Source organism: Meles meles, chromosome 3 (assembly GCF_922984935.1).
Source record: "Meles meles chromosome 3, mMelMel3.1 paternal haplotype, whole genome shotgun sequence".
NCBI lineage: Eukaryota > Metazoa > Chordata > Mammalia > Carnivora > Mustelidae > Meles > Meles meles.
In genome coordinates this window covers 123552553-123574814 of record NC_060068.1, presented here as the reverse complement: position 1 = coordinate 123574814, position 22262 = coordinate 123552553, and the positions used below count along the sequence as shown (strand labels likewise).

The window sequence follows — 22262 nt, the reverse complement described above, 5'->3', positions numbered from 1 at the left end:
TGAGCATTGCCAGGCATTACATTACACTTAGAGCACTGGAAGTCTTCTTCTCATTTAATCCTTACAACAGCCGCAAGAAATAGACACAGCTATTTACACCCATTTTACAGATGTTGAACTGAGGCTCAAAGAAGTTAAAGTGGCACAGCTAAGAGCTGACTGTACCAAATCCCTAATTATAAGCTTTCCCCTGTAGTGCAGAGTTTCTTAACTCTGTCCATGGGTGGGCTTCATGTGGGAGTCGTGGATGCCCTAAAATTTTATGCAAGGTATGAGTGCGTGTGCACTCATGCACGGCAGTTTTGGGGGAGAAGTTTCACAGGTTTCATTGGATACTTACATGTCTATTTGAACACATTTGAATCCACCTCCCTCGCCACCCTTCCTCCTTCTACCCAGCCTTCCATCCACCCCCGGAGCCATCTGATCAATTTCACAAAGTACTTACCTTGCACCTGGCCTAGGGTTGGCACCCATGACTTCTCTAGTCTCCAGGACACATTATGAATGTTGCTTCAGATAATGCAAGCCAAGATGCTTTGGAAATGTCCTCCCCCCTCGCTGGGACAGGTTTTCTGGGTAACTTGGAAGGGCTTTGCTGCAAGTGTCTGGGCTGTGTGGATGGCTGCACTCTGTCTGAACTCATTTCAGCCCCTGGTGGAGACGGTTCCAGCACTAGAGCATGAAAGGGGAGCCCTTGGGGCGCTGCAGCCATCAGGACATCAAAGGCAGAGCCTGTGACCTGGCTTCCCTAGCATCAGACCTGCTCCCTCAAGGGTCACAATCAGTCTTGACAGATGAGGCCATGTTTCATGCATGTGGATGTGGCCCCAGAGAGGCACTTCCGAAGCCTAAGTCCTATTCCAAGATCTTTTCTTCCTTCTGGGAAGGTGGGGAAGAACGTGCTTTCAAAGAAGACTGGAAGGGGAAGCAGAAAAATGGAGTTAGCGTATTTGGAGCCGGAACAACATTCTAGGCAGGAGACCCTATGCTAGGCACTTTGTAATCGTGATCGCTTTCAGCCCCACCCAGCAACTGAGGTGGGTGAAATTATTCCACTTCCTGATTGCAGAAACAGAGGCTCTCATGGGTCAAATAACGTGTGTGAGGTCACAAAACAAACCCAGCATTTGCAACCTGATCTCTCTGACTTGAAAGCCATATCTAACCCCTTGCCTTCTGAGGATATACAAGTAGTTGAGACATTAGCTTGTAGTTTGCAAAAGGTTTATCTTACCTGGCTTCTCTGAGCACCCCCCACCGCACCTCATCCCAAACTCATCTGCTCCCTCTTTCCTCCTGGCCCGATCACAGTTTGTAATGGTAAAAGGATCCGATTGCCTTCAGTCTTAGCCCACCAGATCCATGAAGACAGGGACGCCTGCCTCTTTGTTCATTATTGGTCCCTCTGTTTAGAACGGTGCCTGGCAGGTAGATGATGCTTAATAAATATTTGTTGAATGAATAACGAAAAAAGCCCCAGAGAAAAAATATAATAAAGACATTTGCAGAGTGCTTGGCTAAGAAACTAAGTATTTTCCCATTGCTTTATCTAACCTGATCTTCACACCAACCCTTGAAAGGACCCTGTTCATGTTTCAGAGAGAAGCAGCCCGGGCCCAGATGTACATTTAGTAAGAGAAGCGTGACTCGATCCCAAGGCTAAAGGATGGTGCCCTTGCCCCTGCCCTAATGATCTCAGTGTGAGGATTTGCAGAACCTTTCAGATGTCCTGGGTCAGGCTACGCCAATGCTGGTGGGGGCAGGGAGAGTGGTGCCTGCTTTGCTTTCTAAAAACTCAGGATCTATTTGAGGCGGCCAGACTTATGCATGCAGAACATTTGGGAAATGTACAAGACAGCAGCCAGCACAGTGCTGAACTGCACATAATCAGGTGCCAACCACATTCCCTTCCTTAACTAATCTGAGTCTTTTAATACCAGATGGGGACCCTGAGAATAGATTTCCTATGAAACAGATGAAGAGCCAAGATGGAAGCCAAGGGGAAGGGCTGTGGCTGACTCACTTCTACACCCCTCTAACCCAGCACAGTACCTGGCCACAGCAGCAGTGAGAGCGTCAGTCCAGGGCCCACGACGGGCCACGCTGTATGCCAGGCACCTACTAAGGGCCTGATGTCACCTCCAGTCTCCACAGCAGCACGACAGGGTAGGTACTACTGTGGGCCACGGAAAGTGAAAGTAGGGTTCAGAGAAAGTACGCGTCAGGCTCCGAGTCACACAGCGAAAAAGCAGCAAAAGCAGCATGGGCACCCAGGCCTAGCAGCACCCCCAGGTCCAGGCTCTTCCTCTGACACTGCTGCCCCCGTGTGCGGTGGGCACTCGGGGACCTGCCCCCGCCCGCAAGGATGGAAAGAAACATGACTGAGCGAGTGCGTGAGAGAAGAGGGAAGGGAACAAGCACGGCTTGTGTGTTACACAGACGAGCACGGGCATGCTCGATTGGGACCCCCTGCAGGCCTCTGACCATTTTACTCCTTCCTCCCCCAACAGCCTTCCAGGGGTGCCTTAAGGAGTTCTCCATGCGTGCTTATGTCAGAGCGATGGGAGGGCCTTTCCTGCAGAGCTTCCTGAGGGCATGGACGGGCCCGTGGGTGTGCATTACTCAGCCCCGGCTGCTCTTACACAATGCCACAGACTGGGTGGCTTAAACAACAGAAATGTATTTTTTCACAGTTCTGGAGCCTGGAAGTCCAAGATCCAGGTGCCAGCAGGGTGGGTGTCTGGTGAGAGCTCTCCCCTTGGCTTACAGATGGCTGCCTTCTGCTCCCTGTGTGCTCACAAGACCTTTCCTTAGGCATGCGTTTAGGGCTTGGGGGAACTCTCTGTTGTCTGCTCTGAGCCACTATGGGTAATTCATCCTATGGGATCAAGACCCAGCCTTATGAACTCGTTTAGCCTTAATTCCTTTTTCAGAGGTCCTGTCTCCAAACGCAGCCTCTCTCAGGGGCAGGGCTTCAACATATGAATTTTGAGGAGACACAAACTTTCAGTCCCTAAGAGGGTAGTGGAGGGAGGGATCAGAGCTGGACGTGGGGGCAGGAGCTACCTTACCTTCTGGAGTAGAAGGAGCCAGCACCAGGGAAGTCCCGCTTGGACAGGGCTGGCAAGATGGCCTTAGTGAGTACATGCTGGGGACAGCAGGACAAACTGCCCCCATGGTTCTCTGCTCTGTGTGGCAAGTCTCCCAGAGGTGGGAGGGGGTCTGCTGTCTTCTTTCCTTTGACATGCATCCCTTCTGAGATGCTCTCTTTGTGAGCCTCTCACAGGCAATGTCTGCTGCATCATAGAGTGTGTGTGTGTGTGTGTGTGTGTGTGTGTGTGTGTGTGTCTGTGTGTGTGTCTGTGTGTGTCTGTGTGTGTGTCCATTTACCTATAGATAATGCCTACCCCCCAGGGCATCTTCAGGAATAAGGGAGCGGTTGTGCATATAAATATCTGGTCCTTGGCTGACATATGAATGAATAAAGATTGGTTGAGTAAGCGAATCTTTACCTGGAAGAGTGCTTCTTCCTTTGAAGAGCTAAGAGGATCTGGTCATCGCCAGCTTTTACTTAATAATTGGGTCCTTGAGCAAAAAAATTAGCTCATTCATTCATCCACCGAGATTGACGGCACCCCTGCCAGAAAGAAGGGGTTAAGTAGACAACGTAGAGCCAAATTAGTAGTGGTTCCTGCTCTTGGGGAACCCTCTGTGCGGAGGGAGAGACAGACAGGAAAGGGACAATGGGATCCAAGGAGATGACTTTTCTGAAGGGCAAAAGCTCCAAGTGCCGCAGGAACCTCTGAGGCAGGCACCAGTTCAGGGCTAGGAAGGGATTGCTGGAGAACACGGCACTTGAATCAGATATTCAGAGGATGGGCAGCAGGTCACCAGATGGAGAAAGAGGTGAGGGACATTCGAGGCAGAGGGGACAACACAGGAAAAGGCCCTGAAGCGCAGCCATAGAGGGCACTAGGGAGGGTCTGTGTGGCCGGGACCCCACGGGGAGCACCGGAGAGCACAGAGATGGGTCGATGAAGCCAGTCCTCAAAAGGGCCTCGTAGCTGAACTCGGCAGTTTGGACTGCTTCTTGGTGACCTCACTTTCTTCCCACTGCTCAGAAGCAGCCGGTCATAAACCCCTCCAGGGCACTTTGTTCTCTCTGACCTGTAAAGTGGAACAATTCCGCTACTCTGCTTCTTCATGTGGTCATGGGGAAGAAGCAGAAATGAAAGAATGGCCTCCTAGCCTTCTTTAGACGCCCAAACGTTGGTCCTGGTCTCCAGGTAGAGTGGAGAGGAGCAGATGCCCCAGAGTCCAGTGATCCCAGAGGGCTGCACCATCCTCTCCCCAGCAAAGATCCCTTCTCTGTTCCTTAAGTCCTGGTCACCGTGTTGGGTCCTCTCCTGACCCCTGGCTTCCACCCCACCCTCACCCTTCTTCTCCTGCAAGGAGAGCAGGAGGGAGGCAGTAGACCAGCCTCTACCAGTCCTGCTCCATCAGCCAGGCTTCTAGGCCTCATGGACATGGACAGAGAAGTCCTGGCAGTTATGAGAACTGAAGCTTTGGATCTGGTGGGGCCCAGAGGAGATCTCCCTAGCCCAGGGGTCCCCAGCGTCCTCACCTGGAAACAGAAGGTTGTGAAACAGCCCTGGACTAATCCCACATTCTGGCTAAGTCACTTCAGGCAAATTCCTTACCTTCAGTAAGCCTCAGCTTCTCTTTCCAGTAATGATTAGACATGACCTGTCTAACTCTCAGGGTGAGGGGGATGTGGGCTATGCATAGCAAAGGGCAATGCAAATGAAAGGGACAGATGTTATTAAGCACAACTTCCCCATTTGCACAAAATAGGGCATATGTTTGGATCTGAGAGCCCCTTCAATGCTGAATAGGTAAAGAAAACTACTCAGGATCCCTGGCCAAGTCTCAGGCCAGTTTTGTCCCTGAAAGGGCAGCTAATGGACTAGAAAGAAGAGAAAGAGCTCCTGAGGGCACTTGTATCCTTGGGGTATGCCTATGTGCCTGTATGGTTTGGCGCCTGCGTGAATGTGGGTAACCGTAATGCCATTTTGCCCTATGTGTGCGTCTTCATGCCTCTGTGTTCGTGGACCTTGTGTGGGGCCCGTGGATGCCCCTGTGAACGTATTATGGGCTGAGTGTGTCTGTGTGTATAATAGCAATGTCTGTGTGGACTTGTGGAACTGTACCTGTATTTTCTGTGTGATTATGTGTATGTGTGTGTTTCTGGGGCTCTATGTTGGGGGTCCTGGGATCTGTAGGCATAGTGTATAATGGGAACTCAGGCAGCTCCTACCTGGAAGAAGGGTAGCTCCTCTCGGGCTTTCCGGGAGCAGACCTAGCATTTCAGCACCACAGGGAGCTGAGGGGAACCCATGGGGGTGAACCCTAACTTTGCCCTTTTGCATGAGATGCTAAAATAGGGGTTGTGGTTCTGTGTAAGCTGCAGTGAAGACTCAGAGCAGGGAGACTGTTTCTTAAATTCAGCCATTACCCCCTCAGCACTAATGCACGGCCTGCCCCATAGCTGATGGCTAGGAACTTACTGGGGTCTGGGGGAAGGTAGAAGGATGAAGGAGGGAGAAAGCCAAGGGAGAAACAACAAAGAGAAAACAAGAGTCCAAAGGGGCTTCTTTACCCTCTCCAATTCTCAGTCATGAGAAGGTGGCCCTGGCGTTGGAGGGGCAAGAGGGACCCTTCCTTCCATGACAACCCAGTTAGATGTATGTTTTTCATCTCTCCCTGGGTGGACTAGACTTTTCTTTCCCCCACCCCATGAATTCAGGAGGTGATTAAGATTTCCCTTGAAGTCAATGAAATAGCGCACCACACACAGGGACACACACACACACACATACACACACACACAGCAATCTGCTGCTGCCCCCTGAACTCCACCCATCAGCCAGGTGCCTACCCATGTCTGTGCGCCCAGGGGCGCAGCCCTGGAGCGCGCACAGCCGGGCAGATGCAGGCGCGCAGGGCGGTGGGCAGCGGTGCGGCTACAGGCGCCCCTCGTGGGCCCGGCCCCCCGCCCCGCCCCGCCGGGGTTACCCGCCGGCCGCCTGGCGAGCCTCGGATTCTCCCCGAGCGCGGGCGGGCAGGGGGGCAGACGGGAGCGCGGCTCCGCTCCGCTCCGCGCCGTCCCTGGCTCTGTTCATTCATGATTGGTACCCGGCCCCCGAGAGCCACCCGAGCGCCGGGAGGGGAGCGGAGCGTGCGGCAGCAGGGGCGGGCTGAGCGCGGCTCCCGCACCGCACGCGCCGCTGGCTCGGGAGCCTCGGCCGGTGTCCGGCACCGAGAGGGCTGCGGGGCAGCGTCCTCGGCCCCTGGCGCGCAAAGCGGCCCGGCCCGGTTCCGAAGGCTCGGCGGGAGCGGCTAGCCCTGTGAGTCAGTGCATGTGCGGGCTGAAGAAGGAAAGAAAAGGCTCCCAGCGCCCCAGCTCCACGCTCGCTGAATACCAAGCTGCAGGCGAGCTGCCGGGTGTTTTGTTGTTGTTGTTGTTGTTTTTTTCCTCCTCCAATTCGGAGTAGAGGAGCCACACTGATTTCTTTCCAGGGGAGGGGAGGGGCAGGGCCAGGGGTCCCAAGTCGCACACAAGTCTTCACTGCCATGGGGGCCGTCATGGGCACCTTCTCATCTCTGCAGACCAAACAAAGGCGACCTTCTAAAGGTAAGCCACCTCCTTCCTTTTGTTCCCCTGGCTGGGATTGGGGGTGCTTGGTGCTGAGCTGGGGTGTGCCACCCGCCTCCCTCGGCCTGGACTCTCCTCTCCACGAGGAGCAAAGGCAGGTTCTTATATCCAAAGGAGTAAGAAACCTGGCGGGAGGCTCGGTGTGAATATCATGAACACGCAGTGGAGGGAGCCAGGGTGGGCGCTGGCCCCAGGGGTGGGGGAGACCCCCTCTGGGGCTCCAGGTGCCAGGACTCTCCTCCTGAAAATCTGTAGGAGCAGAAGGAAGAGTCGGATTCACAGGTGGAGGTGACTGGATTGTCTGAGTGGAAATGTTGGGAAGCTCTTTCCGTTCCCATGACGGCTGGCGATTGTGCAACTGTGGGCACCCAGCGAGAGTGCTCACACATTCACACAGTCCTCCGGGTGGCAGTGCTGGTGCAGACCTAGGAGTCCATCATCAGGGAGAGGCTGCTCTGTCTGTCCACCCTAATAAACCTCTGCAAGCCAAAAGGAATCAGCTGCTGCCAGGTGGTACAACTCCCAGGGCTCGCGTCCCGGTGCATGTTCTGCTGGCTGGGGGCGTCATTAGGAGCGAAGGCATCACACAAGGGTGCTGCCATGCTCTGGGAACCGCTGGGGGGCTGAGGGCACTGTCAAGGTGTGATGGAGCAGTGAGCTTCTGTCAAAGACTAGAAAGTGTGATACCCCCTGTTCCGTAGCTGCCTTTCCCCAGCTCAGACCTGCCCAGTCTCACCAGTGGGACAGTTGTCCAGTGAGTCCTTGTGAAGTTGGGCCAAACATATGTTGCGCCATAAGGGACTATGTAAGAAAGTTGGTTGTTGGAATGGAAGGTCAGGATGCAGTTAGGAAGAAAGAAAATGATGGGTTTTGTTTTTGTTCGTTTAATGCTCAAATCTTATGGTGAGTGGTCGAAGGATTTTAAGTAACCTGACACTTAAACCTTCAAGTTCTGCCATTGGAGCGGAGGTTCTGGTTATAGGTAGGGGCTATAGTTCCCCAACCTTCTTGCTGGGTAGTGATTAGAACTGTATTAAGGCAAGGGTGGACCTCAAGGTGCTCAGTGAATCTGCTCTTAGGACTTGCTTGGTCTCTCCTGACTTATTAGGCAAATTTGCATCTCAGAGTTCCCCGTGAGTAACCTGTCCTCAAAGGGTCCAGGCATCTGGCCCGGCTCCCAGAGACATCAGGCTGGCTGAGCAGTGCGGGATGAGATCTCCGGGTGTAGATCTTAGCTGATAAAGCTGGACTGGTGTTTACATCCTGGAACACGGGTCTAGGACTGCACGAGTCATGCATCCTTCTGTGCAGGGAAGGCTCAGTGTGCCCTTTTACCAGTCTTGGGCAGGCAGGGTCTGCAAGCCTAGACCTAGATTCTTGACATGTGGAGCCCTGCTTCTCACAGACCCTCAGATGCTCCTTGTGTGGGAGCAGAATTCAGCACAAGACCCCCATCATTTATCTGACCACTGTGAGGTCCCAGAGGCCAGGGGACAATGAAACAAGAAACACAGGGATTTACTTTAAAATATTTTCAATGCCTGTGGCTCTTCTGGGAGGCCGCCAGGTTTCACAGAAAGATCTTGAGCTCTGGAGTCTGGTAGGGTCTGGGCATGCAACCCAGCTTCATCACTCCCTCCCTCTGAGATCTCAGGCCAGCCTTCATCTTTCTCAGCGTGTTTTCTCATCCGTAAAGTGGGTGAGAATACTACCTCCAGGCAGGACACAGGGTGCGGGGGGAGTAGAGGGAGGGAGGACCCTGTTTCATATACAGTGTGGGCTGAGCCACCAGGTACCCAAGGGAGATTGTTGTAAGTGCATGGAAATACGAAGGATGGATACGGAGCTTCTAGCACAGGATCGTGCAAAGATTAAGAGCTCAGACGTTCCCTTCTCCTACCAAAAATTCCAGGTCACCCCAGTGAATTCCCACAGTATTCCCAGAAGCCAGAGCTCTTTGCTGTCTCCGAGGACCCTAAGAAAGAGAAGAGGGGGTGACAGCATGCAGTGAGCCCTCCCTTACTGTGTGCCTGATACAGTGCAGCATGCTTTTTGTGCACTTTCTTATTTAACTCTCTCAACAATGCTTGTCTGAAGCTCACAGCAGAACAAGGCTACTGGGCAGGCGGCCATGACAAGTTGTCCCATCCCTGAGTGGCCAGTCCCTCTTGCACAGAGTTCCGCCATGTTGGCTGAATTGCCCAGGGCTCCAGCAGTGTACATTTCTCCCAGCATTTGCCCTGATCAGTCTTCTCTCACCATCTTCCTCTGTGGAATGCTGATCAGCATTCCTCTGATCAGCAGAGGCAGGTGACTTAGAAATGGGCTGGAGAGGCCAGTGGTCAGGGGTCACTTCCTCACCAGGTCCCTTAGCCTTCTTTCTCTCCAGTTCCATCCTGTTCTCAAATTTGAAGCTTTTCCTTGCTGATGCTCTTACTGGAACTGCTGCTATGATCTCTGAGACATCAGGCTCAGATCTAATTAGAAGCAGTCAGAAGAGGATGGTGGAGATTTTCAGTTCAGGAAGTGATCTCCCTGCTGGGTTCAAATCCAGGTTCCACCACTGTTGAGCTTTGTCTTACTCAGCTGTAAAGCAGGGACAGTTGTAGTTACTGCCTTTAAAACCGCTGCTGGGCTGTGTGGATGTCAGGGATAATGCAAGTCAAATGATCAGCACCAGCTCTGCTGTGTACGAAGTGGTCAGCACATTTTAGCTACTGTTCAATTTATGGCTCTACTGTTTGTGGCTTCCAAACATCTAGAATAAGACCGTCGTGGCAGGAGGCAGTGCCTCTGGGAGTCCTAAAGTCTTATTCCAGTGCCGTCGAGGTAACTAGGACCCCAAAACCCTAGATGCGCAGATGCTGGTCCTGTTCCTGAAGCCCCCACTGACCTCTGCTCTATGGCTGGTCCTGAAGACAACAGAGCCTGCTGAAAAATGCCCTACATGTTTCCAAACTATAATTTGGTGGCACATACACGTTTTTTAAAGTAGGACCAAAAACTCCATGTGATTAGTGCTCAGAGAAAGAGAGATGCGTCTAGCCCAAGCTGGGCGTCCAGGGAGAGCTTCCTGAAGGCAGCTGAAATCTAAATTAGTTTAAGAGCTGTGTCACTGGATAAAAGCATTCAAATTCATTTTCTTTCTCTGTTTGGGATCTTTGTTTGCTTTTAATGAGGAAGGAGAAAAGCCCTACTTTTGGGGATTCAGCCTCTGCCTCCCAGTTCCTGGTAGAATTTCTGGCTCCCAGAGTTTTGTATGTGCATTTCATACCTGCTCTGGGCTTTAAAGAGTAAGTATGAAGGGTTGGGGTGGGGGTGGCCAGAGAAGGATGATGTGGGTGCAGCGGCTGGACCTGGGGGGTGGGGCAGGCAAGAGACTTTAGAGAGAACATCCCTGGATGATAAGCCCATCGCAGGAGAGATTTTTGCCTATAAGCAAACGGGTGGGCAGTCCTCTGTGACCAAGAGAAAGCATTCAGAACCTTCAGGAAGGTCTGAGCTTGGGATCTCCAGAGTACTCATTGAATAGATGAGCAGACTAAATCCCACAAGTATTCGATGATTTTTCTAAGAACGTATGGCAAGTTAGAGACAAATGTGGGACTGGGTCCCTGATTCCTAGATCAGTGAGCACCTTGGAGAATTTATGGAACCAGAGGGCTCCTGAGGAAGCTGTGTTTGTAGTGTATTCGTCGGGCAGTGTGTTCGACCCAGAAGATGTGGGAGACCAAGGAGAGGCAGTGAGGCAGAGAGAAGCCGTACACTTGCTCTCACAAAGCCCTTTGTCTCAAAGGACCTTTGGCCAATCATTTCACCTTGGAAATGCCAGTTTCCTGATGTTTAAGAGAGGCATGCTAACTTACAGAGGTGTTTGTGCTGGGCGGTGTCACCCGCTTCTACATCTTTGTCCATCCTTTTCACTCTGTGTTACCCCTCTCCCCACCCCCTAGTCCAACGATTGTAATCCCATCCATACCCCAAGACCTCACTCAGCTATTCCCACAGTCAAGAAGGCTTCCCCAGACACCAGGAAGCGGTGACTTCTCCCATCTAAATTTCCCAGTTTTTTGAGGTGTGCGTTCTCACGACTCTCAAGTTATGCACTGAAGTGAGCACTGGATGGCGGTGTTAACCCCTTCCTCACCACCACCCCCCCACCCCTCCAGGGTGTCAGCTTCTTGCGGGGAGCTTATCTGGATCATTCCTCATAGTCCCCAGCTTGGTTTTTTGCACATAGTAGGTACTCAAAAACATCTTTTCTGGAGGAAATTATAAATAATGGAATGGCTGGCCGCTCTCTGTTATTTTCTAGAATTGCAGACCCTGCAGGAAAAGTTAGCTTCCCGCTGGAATTTCAGTTACCAGCCCACTGCCTGGAATGAATTCTCTTATTTGGTCTGCTGGCTTTGAATTGGCTTTGTCCACAGAATGTACTGAATCTGTTTACCATTTAGCAGGGAGATGCTGAGAACAGTGTTCCTACTCCCCAGCTCCCGAGAGTCACAGAAGGATGAGGAGCCCACACCCAGTGCCAGGCACAGTTCTTGGGCCCTCAGTTCCAGAAGAAAGTCAGTGGGGATCAAGATGAACAGAAAGAGGGAGGTGGGAAGATTGAAAGGTAGAAGTGAGGGACTACTGTCCAAAATGAGAAAGCTTTCAGCCTGCTACCTGGCAAGGGACCCAGTCTAGGACCTCACTGGATACCTAGAAGGGCTTTACTCAATAAATGCTTCGCAAATGTGCAAATGAACAGTGAGTGTGTGTGCCAACAAGCGAGTGGAAGAATGGTTGATTGAATGAACGGGGGAGTAAATAAATGAATGAATGAAAAGAAGCAAATGAAGTATCGAATGAATGCAGGAAGGAATGACTGAAGATAGGAAGTCATGAAGGAATGAATGGATCCATCAATTAATGAATGAGCGATGAAGTACTGGGAGGGCTATAATGAAAGACCGTTTTTGCTTGAAGAGTATTGATTGTCATCCTATCCCAGTGCTGAATCTAGCTGTCCACCATGAAACTCAGAAGGAATCAAGGGTACAGGAAGCCCTAGTGCAGATAATTAATCGTAAATTTAGAGCAAGCACTTCTTAGAAAGCTAAAAATTATGAATTCAGTCAAGAAGAGTCCTGGTAGTTTTTGGATATCAGTAGGTGTGTAGTGTTCTGGAGGAAGGTGAGAACATGGGAAAGTATCTCTACTTTCACACTTTTGTTGATTCTTAGAAAGAAAGAAAGAAAGAAAGAAAGAAAGAAAGAAAGAAAGAAAGGAAACTAAAGCAATAACTGATCCAGAATGGCCTCCTTTGTATTTCAGGTTCACGTTTACCTTATCAGGGTGAGATCAGAAACCTGCACATTGGTCTACCCATGTATTTGTTCACCAAGTACCTTTCATCATCCCTTCCCTGATGTTACCTCTGCCCAGGGTTCCCTCTGGCTTCCGATCACCCTCCACCGCCACCTCCCCATTCTCCTGGCGAACTCCTACACATCCTTCAATACCTCATTCAGTGTCCTTCTCTCCCAGGCTCCTGCAGGCAGAGCACATCTCTCCGTCCGCTGCTACCTCTGCAGCCGTTGTGGCTTCCCCTCACTGTAATCGTGAACATTATGTGATTATGGATTTATACATTTATCTCTCCGACTAGCTCTAAGGGAATGAGTCTTATGCCAGGGTTTCTGTCAGGCCTGATATTGGGTCCAGAGCTGATGGATGTTGGCTGGATGGAGATAAGGATGGATGGATCAGGGTGTGTGTTCCTGATGGCTCCAACCAGGGCAGGAATGCGGCGGCACCGATCAGAAATCCGGGTCTGCTTATGGGGAGAAGTGCTGCAAAGTTCTGCATAATGACCCTGGAGGTGATGTTCCCATTCATCAGGCAGGGAATGAGCAGTGTTTAGGAGAGAGAGGGAGAAAAGGAAAGAGAGAGAGAGAGAGAGAAAGAGAGACTGACTCACTGGGAGTTTTGGGACCTTCAAACAAAGTTGATGCATCTTTAAATGCGTCCCCTCCCTCCAGGGAGTATTTTAAATGGGTCACCTTCAGGGAGTTGCTGTCATCGACTGGGATATTGCTGGCTTCCTATATCCTAGATCTGGGAGCAGAACTTAGGATTAATTCTTGTGATTTCAGGCCAGGCAGGAATCCTTGTTGGGGCAGTGGGGGAAATGGGAACTACACTCCACTCAAATCAGGGGACTTAAGGACAGGATTGCAAAAATGGTTAGGACCACTGCATGAAAGTAAGATCTTGGTTTAAACTCTGGCACTATGTATGACTCCTTAGCTGAACCTCCCTGGGCCTCTGTTTCCTCCTCTGTAAAATAGGGCCAATGACTGTGTCTCCCTTACAAGGTTGTCCAGGAGGGAGTGAGCACAGGTGTGATGATTTTAGCAACTTGGTGTAGTACAGGCTTTGCTGCTGCCTTCATCCCATCTCAGAGCAGGTCCCTTCCTCCTCCTTTGCTTCATCGGCACCGTGACTGGGCAGTGCTTGGCGAGCTCTGTCCCTCCGAACTGCAACCTCCCGATTCCATCCCTCCGAGACCCAGAGCCAGCACAGCACTGGCTACTGGAGTCCTGGTTTCTCTGGTAACTCCAACAGGAAGGTGGAAACTTTAGATGACGAAAGAGATTCCTAATGGTGAGCTAGGAAAATGGGGATCATCTGTCAGGGTGAATTATAATTGATGTTGACTGCTGCTCTCTGCCAGGCACCTTGCTCGGCCCTTTTCCTACATTACTTTCATAACCTCTTCCCAGCCCTGGAGGACAGACCCTATTACAGTTCCCATTTTGCAAATGAGGAACTGAGGTTCTAAGAAAGGAAGCTCCTTGTCCAGGGTCCCACAGTTCGTGGATAGCAGTGCCCATTTCTGGCTGACCCAAGGGCCTGAGCTCTTAGGTACCACACCCATCCCCCTCCCCTCCTGGCCTCGCCACAAGGCAGAACAGCCCAAATGGGGAATGTGGACACTGGGGAGAAGGCATTCCGGGATAGACCTCATTAGCCATACAGAACAACCTAGCCATCCGCAGACCCTGAGCAAAATGCTTTTAGCCTCATCTCAAACCACCCCTGGATCTGTTTCCATTTAATCTGACACTGCAAAAGCCTAAATATGAAATGATTGGGGGCAGAAGGCCAATTAGCAAATTCATTAATAGGATTAAACATCGCTCCCCCGCTCTAATCACTTACGTGAACTAAATTCTTTCCCCTTTGTTGCAGCCGTCATTGCCTGTCAGGGAAGGATCGAGCACTTAAATCTCCAAGTATGTTAGAATTCCAGACCTTCCTAATCAGGAAGCAGAATCAGGCAGTGTCTGCACGTGGTGGGGAGAGGCAAGGAGGGGTCCGTCAGTGGGCACACGGTCATCCTGGCAAAGGAAACCAACACGAGGCCTCGCTGATGCAGCTGCTTTCTGTTCCCTTGCTAGCTCCTTTCTGCCCTTGGCCGTGGGTTGGCCTGTATCTTTAGGACACATTGGCAGGTGACATGGCGGTTTGGGGCAGATACTCCTAGACCTGGCTTGCAACCTTGGCTCTGCAGCTTGTCAGCTCTGTGACCTCAAGCAGGCCCCTCACCTCTGTGAACCTTCATTTCTACATGTAGAAAACTGGGATGTTGAGAGTCATTTCCTCCAAGGTTGTTAGGACAATGAGGCAGTCTCACTGCCCTGTGAGAGCTTGTTAGAAATGCAGTCTCTGGTCCCTCCTGGAACAGAACCTACGTTTTACTACAGTCTCCAGGTCGCTTCTGTGCCCGCTGACCTAGGGCCCAGATTATAGTACGTATATAAGTGCTTATGTGTATGTTTCTAAGTTTACGTGTCAAGCTGGAAGGGACCTTTGAAGCCTCCTGGTTCAAGTCTCATTTGAGATAACGAAAAAGAAGCCTCGAGGAGGTGAGTGGCTCGCCCCTCGTCACGAAGCCGGAGCGTCGGATCCGGGATCTGAACCCCAGGCCTCCTCGGTCCTGCCTATCGTCGCACAAATCGCTGTGAAGTCCGATCTCCCCAGATGAACATTTCTTCAATCGAGCTTTTCTTTCTTTCTTAAATAAAACAGAAGTGCAAGGCTCTATATGCCCATTAAGTTTTTTTTGTTTGTTTGTTTTTGTTTTTTTTTCAGATTTTATTTATTTATTTTTTTTTTCAGCGTAACAGTATTCATTCTTTTTGCACAACACCCAGTGCTCCATGCAAAACGTGCCCTCCCCATCACCCACCACCTGTTCCCAATTTACTAATTTGAAATGTTATTCCAGCCAAGTGAGATCCTGAATCTTGATTCTGCCAGCCCTCACTTCAGCTCTACCTCCAGGCTCTGTGACTCGTGAAGACACAACAAGGATGGGTTCTGAGTCTTCCGCGGCTTGGAACTCAGTCATGGGCTGGGACAGAGGGCAGGCAGAGCCGTGCGGACTCAAGTCCTCTCTCCGCGAGGGATTTCCTTGGTAATGCTCTGAATCGTAGAGCAGGCTAGCAGCCCAGTTTCTGTACAAAGCCTCGGTGTGGGATTTGAAGCCAGAAGGTACGATGGAGTTAGAAGGAGTCTAAGAAACAGAGGAAGAGCCTGAATTGTGGAAGTTAAATGCCTTTTCCATGGGACATAGTAGGCCCTCCCTGTTGGAAAACCAACAAGCAATCCTGCTAGCTGTGAGAGGAAGCTTCCCACACTAAACGTTAAGCAGCACTCATCCAGGATCAGTAGACCTGTTTGGGATAGACACTGGAGGGATAGGAAAGCATTGCTTGAGGAGGGATTCGAATTTTTTCAGGGCCTGTATGTCCCAGACCCTTCTTCATACCCAGTCTCCTTGAACTTGTACAGCAGCGCTGTGATGGTTCTAGTCTCAGTCTCCCTTTGCAAACTGGGAAACCAAGGTTCAGGGAGGTTCTATGTCTAGTGATGGAAGAGCAAGGGTTTGAAGCTTGTCTGATACCAAGGCACCCCACTGCATGCCTCTTCCTCCGGCCTGAGGCCACACCCAGGACAAGCAGGCCTCAGATGCCCAAGAAGAGATTGAACAACAGCGGCTAGCTTCTGAGCCCTCAGGAACCAAATCTGACAGCCACCAGCCTCCCATCGGTCCTGTCACCTCCTCACTCATGTAGACCCTGGGCCCCAAGGGAGAGAAGGCTCTGCTGGCAGCCGAGGGAGGGTTCTGGAGGCCCCACAGCACCTGGCTTCCGTGTGGGGCTGAGGCTGCACCTTCTCTCCATCCCTGGCACTCACCCGTGTGCCACTCTCCCAGATGGCCTAACTGCCCACGCAGCAGGGGTCTCTTCCAGAGGCTTCCCTGCTCACCTAGTGGGGGCAGCAGGGGACTCCCTTCCTTCCCTTTCTCCTTTGCAGACTGCCAGCCCTGGGCTGGATTAGGACTCTAAGTCCTCAAGGTCCTTCAGCTGAACGTGATTGTGATGCCCCCTCCCCCCACCTTACCAACTACCACTCAGACGGCTTACAACAGAAGCAGTCATATAAGTCTAAGAAAGTCAAATGAAATTTGAATTTTTTTTCCATGATGACTACTTTGTTGATTTAAAAAGAAATAGATAATAAACTTTCAAAACACTTTTTTTCACAATTTTTGATGCTTCCACCTTGCTGGTGCTTTAAGCATCTCTTGAATGGGCCTGTGGGGTATTTTTGCATCGGAATGGGAACCAGAGAGGAAAAAGAAAAAAAAAAAATCCGTATTGAGGACTTACCATCTATGTGCCAGGCACTATGCAAGGTGTTGACAAATATAACAGTAATACAAATACTATTTTAAAAGCTCTCGTACTAAGGAGAAAAAGAAAAGTAAAAACAGAGGCTCCTGGGTGGCTTAGTGAGTTAAAGCCTCTGCCTTCGGCTCAGGTCATGATCCCAGGGTTCTGGGATCGAGCCCCCCATCGGGCTCTCTGCTCAGCTCTCTGCTCTGCTTCCTCCTCTCTCTCTTTCTGCCTGCCTCTCTGCCTACTTGTGATCTCTGCCTGTCAAATAAATAAATAAAATCTTTAAAAAAAAAAAAGAATAATAAAAACAAATGACATTTATGTAGCATTTTTTGCCAAGTACTACGCTAAGTGCTTTCGATATAATTCTTACGACAACCCAACCTTATGGTTATCTTCATATAACACATGAAATCTCATGCTACGAGAAGTAGCATTCAACCCCTGATTTTATAGATAAGGAAGCTGTAGCTCAGGAGAAAGTGACTTGGCTAAGCCCCTCCAGAGGGCTGATGGAAGAGCCAGGATTCCCACCAACTCTGCCCAACTCCAGAGGCAGATATGGTGCCCACACCCACCGGGGGCATTATGAGGAGGGCGGTAGGAAGGTCTGGGACTAAAGACTGAGTATCAGATCCTGTCCTGACTTTTTCAGGAGCGCCCTCCACTCCCCACTGCCTATTCCCCTGCTCCATCCTCCCTCACCTTGTGCGACTATGCCACCATCCCTGGGTCTTCCTAACCTTCCAGACCAACTGCTCTGGGCCTCAGTCCACACCGTATAGCCTGTACTGGGGCTAAGTCAGTTTTCCATCCCCCTGCCCCCCTCCCCACCGAATGGTGTAGGACCCTGTCTTTGCCCTCAAGGAGCTTCACTCTGATGACAATAATATTAAAAGCAAATCTACAGAGCTCCAACTTTAGCAGCTTGGTTTTATTTAGGCCTTACAGCATCGCAAGGAAGTTAGCATTATTGCTGGACTCCATACAGATAAGGTAACTGAAGAACAGAGGACACGAAGACATGTCGGAAGTCTCACCTCCCAAGAGGAGGCAAGCCAGCGTTTAAACCCAGATGGTTTGACTCCAGCGTCTGCCCACTTAATCACCAGGTTAGATTGTATCTGAGCACCGACTTACACCCAGTTGCACACTGTGTTATGCCGTGAGGATTCGGAGGAGGAAAGGGCATCTCTATCTGAGGATAGAGCTGCAGAATCAGGGAGGAGGGAGGCCTGGAAGGAGTAGCATTTGAGGCTGATTAAAGAGGAAGGGCTGGGCCAGTGCAGGAATGTAGGTTAGTAAAGTTCCAGGCAGTAGGAATAGGACGAGCAACGTCATTGAGGGAGACCAAGAGAAATGAGGAGGAATGAAAAGGACGGTGATGCCTTGCACTTTTGTGACTTGGAGAAAATCCGTAGAAAGGTCATCATGAGAAATGAGAGGGAATAGACTGGAGGTAGAGACCCAGAGTCAGGCGTCCACATTCAGGAAGGTGGAGGGGAAAGGGAGGAAGGATGAGGAAAGGACAAAAAAGTGGGATCAAGACTGTCTCCTCTCCCCCTCCCCCAGTCTTGCCAGAAGTCTCCCAGGGATCACTTCAGCCCACAGCTGCTCCCCCCCAACCCCCCTCCCAGTTCACTCGCTGTTTGTCCTGCATGATTTAGCAATTGATTGCCTTGAATTGCTCTATAATCGCTCCCTGTAAACATGCCTTGGCTGTTCGGTAAGAGCACACTTGAACCTCTCCTGCCCTTCTGAGCTTCTCTAACGAGTCCAACACAGTTCTGGGCACATGATGGGGCATTTGGCGGCTTGAATTAACATTTCACTGAGATGCATGGGGACTTGGGATTCCCTAATTGGGATTAATGTAGCAAAGAAGCCTGGGCACAACGTTGAGTCTCCCCTCAGCATATCTGCAGGATCCAAACCATCAAAGACAGTCGTTTCGTGCAAAAGCACAGAGCATTGGAGGTAATTTCATAACAGTTTAGAGTCAATAGAAAAGGTATGGCACGTTGAGTGAAATAGAATGGAAGGCCAGTCCTGGCTCACCCTTCTTTATAAGCTGCGGGGTTGAAGCAAATTGTTTGACCCCTCTCTGTATGTCGGTTTCAGCATCTATGAAAGAACAGCGGTCATGATGTCCACGCATTGGGTTGTCATGGGGATTAAACGAGATCACGGGAACACAAGTGTTTTATAACTGTAAGGCAATATGTAAACCGTGGGTCTTAATATGTAGAGGATGATAATAATCACAGGTGTGATGATGCTTTTGATGGTAGTGATGACGCTCCTGACGGTGATGGTGGCGATGGTGGTGTTGGTGGTAGCGACGGTGATGGTGATATCGGAGGGCGAACAGTGTTATTGGTGGTGGTGATGGCTATAATAGGGATAAGACTGGTGATGGCAGAGACATTGGTGATAGTGAGAAGAGTGGTATTAGGGTAGTAATGGTGGAGCTCATAGGTCACGTTGTTGGAGAAGCGTGATGATAGAAGCAGCAATTGTGATGGTTATAGTAGGGTTAACACTGACGGGGGCACGGTGGTGGTGCTATGGTGAGAGGCGGTATTAGTGGTGATGGTAAGACTAGAGTTGACTTTGGCAATGATGGTGGTGGTGAAAGAGTGGTCTTAGTGGTAGTGCGGGTGGCGGGATGAGGGCGCTAGGAACGGCGGCGGTGACACCCGTGGATCTGAAGCTAACTTTCCCTTCCTGCAATCTATCTTCTTTGACTAGTCTACACAGAAGTATTTCTGTTTTTTTTTAATTTTTTATTTATTTCTTATTTTTTTATAAACATATAATGTATTTTTATCCCCAGGGGTACAGGTCTGTGAATCGCCAGGTTTACACACTTCACAGCACTCACCATAGCACATACCTTCCCCAATGTCCATAACCCCCCTCCCCCTCTCCCAACCCCCCCTCCCCCCAGCAACCCCCAGTTTGTTTTGTGAGATTAAGAGTCATTTATGGTTTGTCTCCCTCCCAATCCCATCTTGGTTCATTTATTCTTCTCCTATCCCCCTAACCCCCCCATGTTGCATCTCCACGTCCTCATATCAGGGAAATCATATGATAGTTGTCTTTCTCCGATTGACTTATTTCACTAAGCATGATACCCTCTAGTTCCATCCACATCGTCGCAAATGGCAAGATTTCATTTCTTTTGATGGCTGCATAGTATTCCATTGTGTATATATACCACATCTTCTGTATCCATTCATCTGTTGATGGACATCCAGGTACACAGAAGTATTTCTAACCCTGAGAATATTAATGCCCCCAGATACATTTATCAGCAGTAGGAAAGAACAAGACACAGCAGTTCATGCCTCTAGATTTACCCATGGTTGGCACTTTCAGAGTCATTTTCATACAGGCTGCCTTCATGAGAATTCCCAAGACAAAGCATGGTGCACTGCCTGCCACATAGTCAGTCTTTAATACATACTTGTGGAATGAAAGAGTAAACTTGCAGGAGAACATAGGCTATAATCTTGAGTGAACTCATCAGATTTAAATGTCCTGCCTCCAAAGGTACGTAGGGTGGTCAGGTAGCTCCCTATCTCATCAGAATGCACCTGCACCCACACCGTGACCAGTGTGGACAGCGCAGCTGCCCTTCTATTCCAACAGTCTGGGAAGACTTCCTGGGAACCGCTGGATGTCACCCTGGTCTGAGCACCTTCTTCTCTGACTTTGCACTGACTGAGCACAAGGAAGAGCAGAAAAAATGGCATCTCCCACCAGCTGCTTCTGGAGTGTTCATGTCTCTCTCCTCAGCTCTGTTTCTGGTGCATCACGAATAAGAGGCATGTCTTGCCCCTGGAGACTTTCTTCTTGGCAGCAAGTGCCTCCCCCTGAACCTGGGAGGGATTACAGGAGTGGTTTCAAATCAATTGCCTTCACAGCCCACCTTCTATCCTGGACAAGTCAGAGGCGCCTGGAAGGCCTGCCTCTCCATTCATTGTAAAAAGGGAATAATCACATGTCTACATTGTAGGGTTCTTGTGGCTTTCAAGTATGTGGTGTATAGTAAGGGCTCAATAAATGGTAGTAATTTTTAATATCAGTAGCAGGTATTATTTCTATCATTGGTGGAGAGATTAATATTAAAGTAGTGAATAATGATAGACCAGAAACTTCATACTCTCTTTGATGGAACATGTGTGGTTTGGATGCATTTGAATACCCTGGTCTTGGAACTCTAATCCCACAGGATCTCCTGAATACATCACACATTGTTGGGCAGTGGGATGTGGTAACCTGTAAACAATTGCATTCAGGTGCTGTTGTGTTGAACAAGGAGTAAGACTTGGAGACCAAACAGTCTTAGATTTAAATCTCAGACTTGCTTCTCACTGGCTGTGTGACCCTGGATAAGTTATTACGTGAGCCTTGGTTTCTTTGTATGTCCGGTGAGGTTAATAATCCTGAGGACATCTGTTTCTTGGCAAGAATATGGAAAATAAAGTGTAAACGGAGTGAGGGTGGGAATTTGTTTCCCAGGCGGCTCAGGACCGGAGATAATGGAAAGACCAAAGTGCTTTGGGGATTAGAGCTGCTTACAGCCTTTATCTGTCTCTGGAGTGGATTTATTATTACTCCAAACCCTGGAACAAAGTCAAGAAGGGGATGCAGAAAGGAGGAAGAAGGGTCATAAGAGTGTGGAAGAAAATGTAAACATGGAGAGTGAGGGTAGCAGGCCGCCTGCCCGTAGCAAGCCGTCGATAGAGGATTCCCGGTGTTGTCCTTACTATTCTCATGATTGTTCTTGCTGTCGGGATCGTGTGGGAAGGAATCAGGGTAGAAGGGGGAACTGAAGCAAAGACATGCGATGAGTGAGAACATGGAGGGGTGGACAGATCCTGACCTGAATTTGGTCAAGGTGACCAGCACCAGGTACTATCTGCAAAGAGTGGAAACTGAGACTGGCTGCTCCCTAGCTGTCCCCTGCGACTTCTAATGCCACCCAGTGACTCCAGGTGTCAAACAGGAAGAGCTCTTCAACGACGTGGGTTTTGTTTTGTTTTGTTTTCTTTTGTTTTGATGGAAGGGGGGATGGGAGGGGCAGAGGGAGAGAGAGAGGACCCAAAGCAGACTCCTTTGCCGAGCACAGAGCCCGATGTGGGGCTCGATCTCACAACTCTGAGATCGTGACCTCAGCCAAAACCAAGACTTGGTTGTTCTGCCAATTGAGCTACCCAGACGCCCAAACAGGAAGAGCTCTTTAAAGGATGTTTGCTGTGTGTGCATTTGTGCAGAGAGAGAAGGCGTGCTGCTGTGTATAGAATATCAGACACCATGCTGGGCACGTCCCCTAAATCATCTTTTAATTGTCACACAATCTCACGAGGTTGCTCCTGTTTTTATATGCATTTTAGAGGTGATGAAACTAAAGCCCAGGTAGGAGAAGTGACTCACCCAAGGTCACCTTGCTGGTAAGTGTGGGGACAATCTTGAACCCAGACCTGTGTGTCCCTTAGTTTCCATAGCACTGTCACTCAGAGACTCTACACCCACTACCTGGTAGTGGGTTCCCTGTTTGACATTTGTGGAAGTTGAGGCTCACAAAAGCTGCTTCTGACAATTGCCCAGCCAACTTGGAGCAACGCAGGACTGGTCCCCGTTTTCCTGACTGCCAGGCCCACGATCTCACCCCAGTGGCTCACGCATCATCAGAACTGACAACACGAGAATCTCCCATTCCTTCTCCTTCTCTTCCTGCCTTTCTTGGCCTTCCTCTGGAACTGTGGAGGAACGATAAACCAACTCAAGAGGCAGGGGGA

At 50.1% G+C, this 22262-nt stretch overlaps 1 protein-coding gene across 2 annotated transcripts in view; it reads left to right on the top strand.

The window, feature by feature from the left end:
* Positions 1-22262, top strand: part of KCNIP1 (potassium voltage-gated channel interacting protein 1) — a 340350-nt gene that overhangs the window by 121012 nt on the left and 197076 nt on the right. Inside the window, exon 1 of one of the 2 annotated variants that reach the window (XM_046000395.1) lies at positions 6189-6697. The exons of the other annotated variant lie outside the window; for it this stretch is intronic. Coding sequence (XP_045856351.1) covers positions 6637-6697 — 61 coding nt within the window. The 5' untranslated portion in view covers positions 6189-6636. Of the gene's footprint in view, positions 1-6188; positions 6698-22262 lie in introns of those variants that run through there. 2 annotated transcript variants of the gene reach the window in all.